The following is a 4626-nucleotide window of genomic DNA, read 5'->3' on the forward strand; positions in this document are numbered from 1 at the left end:
CTATAGTCAGGGTGCTACTCTATAGTCAGGGTGCTGCTCTACAGTCTGGGTGCTGATCTATAGTCAGGGTGCTACTCTATAGTCTGGGTGCTGATCTATAGTCAGGGTGCTGCTCTACAGTCTGGGTGCTGATCTATAGTCAGGGTGCTACTCTACAGTCTGGGTGCTGATCTATAGTCAGGGTGCTGCTCTACAGTCTGGGTGCTGATCTACAGTCAGGGTGCTACTCTACAGTCTGGGTGCTGATCTACAGTCAGGGTGCTGCTCTACAGTCTGGGTGCTGATCTATAGTCAGGGTGCTGCTCTACAGTCTGGGTGCTGCTCTACAGTCTGGTTGCTGCTATGGACAAAATTGTCTGCATAGGGTAAAAATCTACCTATCTGTCTGTCTGTCTGTCTGCCTGTCTGTCTGTCTGTCTGTCTGTCTGCCTGTCTGTCTGTCTGCCTGTCTGTCTGTCTGTCTGTCTGTCTGTCTGTCTGTCTGTCTGTCTGCCTGTCTGTCTGTCTCTCCAGGTGTGTGGCTGTGATGAGTACCTGTTGGAAAAGTATCCTCTCAGTCAGTATAAGGTAAGGAACTTTCTTCACTCTAAAGATCTGCTGCACTTTACTGGTGAGCTGCTGAAAACAACCTGTCTGTCTCTCTACCTATCTGTCTGTCTCTCTACCTGTCTGTGTGTCCCTCCACCTGTCTGTCCCTCTACCTGTCTGCCCTTCCACCTGTCTGTCTCTCTACCTGTCTGTCTGTCCCTCCACCTGTCTGTCCCTATACCTGTCTGTCATTCCACCTGTCTGTCTCTCTACCTGTCTGTTTCTATCTACCTGTCTCTTTACTGTCTGTCTCTCTCCCTGTCTGTCTCGCCACCTGTATGTCCCTCCACCCGTCTTTGTCTCCACCTGTCTCTCTCTCTCTACCTGTCTGTCTCTCCACCTGTCTGTCTCTCTCTAGTATATCCGCTCCTGTATAACAGTCGGTCGTCTTCCTCACCTGATGTTGGTTTCTAAAGACAGTCTCTACTCCCAACTTCCTGCCTCCGGCTTCGTCACGCCTTCCTACAGGTACGCCAGCCAATCAGCATCCTGTATAGATCTACATCTACCAATCAGCATCTTATATAGATCTGCATAAGCCAATCAGCATCTTAAGATGGGGACACATTAAACGATCATAAACAACAATGAAACATTGTGATTTTTCGTGGTACACCTTCGCTCGCGAGAATGTATGTTTCCACGATATTTTGATACCAAAAATAAACATGCAGCCCACATTACTTGCAGCAATTGTGGTTTGTGCTGCAATTTACATGGAAAAAAGAGTGAGAAGACATTCAGACATTTCTGTTTCTTTGCTGGCTGTTGGAGGAGCACACACCACAGGATCAGGCGAAGACGAGCCCCAATAAAATCAAACATGTTTGATCTAATCGTGACGTTGCCGATTGGGATCATAGGAGAGAGATTTGAGTCTTTCACTTCCACACACATAACAATTACAGCTGCAACTACCCTGAACTACCCTGAATTACCCTGGACTACCCTGGACTACCCTGAACTACCCTGGACTACCCTGGACTACCCTGGACTACCCTGGACTACCCAGAACTACCCTGGACTACCCTGGACTACCCAGAACTACCCTGGACTACCCTGGACTACCCTGAACTACCCTGGACTACCCTGGACTACCCTGAACTACCCTGGACTACCCTGAACTACCCTGGACTACCCTGGACTACCCAGAACTACCCTGAACTACCCTGGACTACCCAGAACTACCCTGAACTACCCTGAATTACCCTGAATTACCCTGGACTACCCAGAACTACCCTGAACTACCCTGGACTACCCAGAACTACCCTGAACTACCCTGGACTACCCAGAACTACCCTGAACTACCCTGAACTACCCTGGACTACCCAGAACTACCCTGAACTACCCTGGACTACCCAGAACTACCCTGAACTACCCTGAATTACCCTGGACTACCCTGGACTACCATGAACTACCCTGGACTACCCTGGACTACCCAGAACTACCATGAACTACCCTGAATTACCCTGGACTACCCTGGACTAACTTGAACTACCCTGAACTACCTGAATAACCCTGGACTACCCTGAACTACCCTGAACTACCTGAACGGCCGTGGACTAACTTGAACTACCCTGGACTACCCAGAACTACCCTGAACTACCCTGAACTACCCTGGACTACCCTGAACTACCCTGAACTACCCTGGACTACCCTGGACTACCCAGAACTACCCTGAACTACCCTGTACTACCCAGAACTACCCTGAACTACCCTGGACTACCCAGAACTACCCAGAACTACCCTGAACTACCCTGGACTACCCAGAACTACCCTGAACTACCCTGGACTACCCAGAACTACCCTGAACTACCCTGAATTACCCTGGACTACCCTGGACTACCATGAACTACCCTGGACTACCCTGGACTACCCAGAACTACCCTGAACTACCCTGAATTACCCTGGACTACCCTGGACTACCTGAATAACCCTGGACTACCCTGAACTACCCTGAACTACCTGAACGGCCGTGGACTAACTTGAACTACCCTGGACTACCCAGAACTACCCTGAACTACCCTGAACTACCCTGGACTACCCTGAAATACCCTGAACTAACCTGAACGACCGTGGACTAACTTGAACTACCCTGGACTAACTTGAACTACCCTGAACTACCCTGAACTACCTGAACTACCCTGGACTAACTTGAACTACCCTGAACTACCCTGGACTACCTGAACTACCCTGGACTAACTTGAACTACCCTGAACTACCCTGGACTACCTGAACTACCCTGGACTAACTTGAACTACCCTGGACTAACTTGAACTACTCTGAACTACCCTGAACTACCCTGACTAACTTGAACTACCCTGAACTACCCTGAACTACCTGAACTACCCTGGACTAACTTGAACTACCCTGGACTAACTTGAACTACTCTGAACTACCCTGAACTATCCTGGACTAACTTGAACTACCCTGAACTACCCTGGACTAACTTGAACTACTCTGAACTACCCTGGACTACCCTGAACTACCCTGAACTACTCTGGACTAACTTGAACTACCCTGGATTAACTTGAACTACCCTGAACTACCCTGGACTAACTTGAACTACCCTGGACTACCCTTAACTACCTGAACTACCCCTGGACTAACTTGAACTACCCTGAACTACCCTGGACTAACTTGAACTACCCTGAACTACCTGGACTACCCTGGACTAACTTGAACTACCCTGGACTACCTGAACTACCCTGGACTAACTTGAACTACCCTGAACTACCCTGAACTACCATGGGACTACCCTGGACTAACTTGAACTACCCCGAACTACCCTGAACAACCCCTGGACTAACTTGAACTACCCTGGACTAACTTGAACTACCCCGAACTACCCTGAACTACCCTGGACTAACTTGAACTACCCTGGACTAACTTGAACTACCCTGAACTAACTTGAACTACCATGAACTACCCTGAACTACCCTGGACTAACTTGAACTACCCTGGACTAACTTGAACTACCCTAATATTACTTATTAATATGAACACGTTTCAGCCGGAGGACCCCCCAGCCCTCCCCCTGGTTATTAATCTAATTTATGAATATTAATATTAATATTAATATGAATATATTTCAGCCGGAGGACCCCCCAGCCCTCCCCCTGGTTATTAATATTATTTATGAATATTAATATTAATATTAATATAAATATATTTCAGCCGGAGGACCCCCCAGCCCTCCCCCTGGTTATTAATATTATTTATGAATATTAATATTAATATTAATATAAATATATTTCAGCCGGAGGACCCCCCAGCCCCCCCCGGTTATTAATATTATTTATGAATATTAATATTAATAATAATATTAATGTATTTCAGCCGGAGGACCCCCCAGCCCCCCCCCCCGGTTATTAATATTATTTATGAATATTAATATTAATAATAATATGAATATATTTCAGCCGGAGGACCCCCCCAGCCCTCCCCCTGGTTATTAATCTAATTTATGAATATTAATATTAATAATAATATGAATATATTTCAGCCGGAGGACCCCCCAGCCCTCCCCCTGGTTATTAATCTAATTTATGAATATTAATATTAATAATAATATGAATGTATTTCAGCCGGAGGACCCCCCAGCCCCCCCCCTGGTTATTAATATTATTTATGAATATTAATATTAATAATAATATTAATGTATTTCAGCCGGAGGACCCCCCAGCCCTCCCCCTGGTTATTAATCTAATTTATGAATATGAATATTAATAATAATATTAATGTATTTCAGCCGGAGGACCCCCAGCCCTCCCCCTGGTATTAATATTATTTATGAATATGAATATTAATAATAATATGAATATATTTCAGCCGGAGGACCCCCCAGCCCTCCCCCTGCCCTGCAGCAGCAGACGGTTCTCCTCCTCGCTCTCTCTGGGCGTTCAACACTCTGCTGAGAGTCCGGCTGCTCTGCGCAACGTACGTCAACGTCAACATCCGGGACATCGACAAGGTGAGTGTGTGTGTGTGTGTGTGTGTGTGTGTAAACAGTGTGTGTGTGTGTCAACAGTGTGTGTG

The 4626-nt window shown here is 46.7% G+C and overlaps 1 protein-coding gene across 1 annotated transcript in view; it reads left to right on the forward strand.

Annotated features, from left to right (window-relative positions):
* LOC139925784 (phosphatidylinositol 4,5-bisphosphate 3-kinase catalytic subunit alpha isoform-like) overlaps window positions 1-4626 on the forward strand; it is a 20394-nt gene that overhangs the window by 3005 nt on the left and 12763 nt on the right. Inside the window, exons 7-9 of the mRNA XM_078282304.1 lie at window positions 514-567; window positions 947-1056; window positions 4420-4561. Of these exons, the coding sequence (XP_078138430.1) occupies window positions 514-567; window positions 947-1056; window positions 4420-4561 (306 nt within the window). The remainder of the gene's footprint in view (window positions 1-513; window positions 568-946; window positions 1057-4419; window positions 4562-4626) is intronic.

Source organism: Centroberyx gerrardi, unplaced genomic scaffold (assembly GCF_048128805.1).
Source record: "Centroberyx gerrardi isolate f3 unplaced genomic scaffold, fCenGer3.hap1.cur.20231027 Scaffold_66, whole genome shotgun sequence".
Lineage (NCBI taxonomy): Eukaryota > Metazoa > Chordata > Actinopteri > Beryciformes > Berycidae > Centroberyx > Centroberyx gerrardi.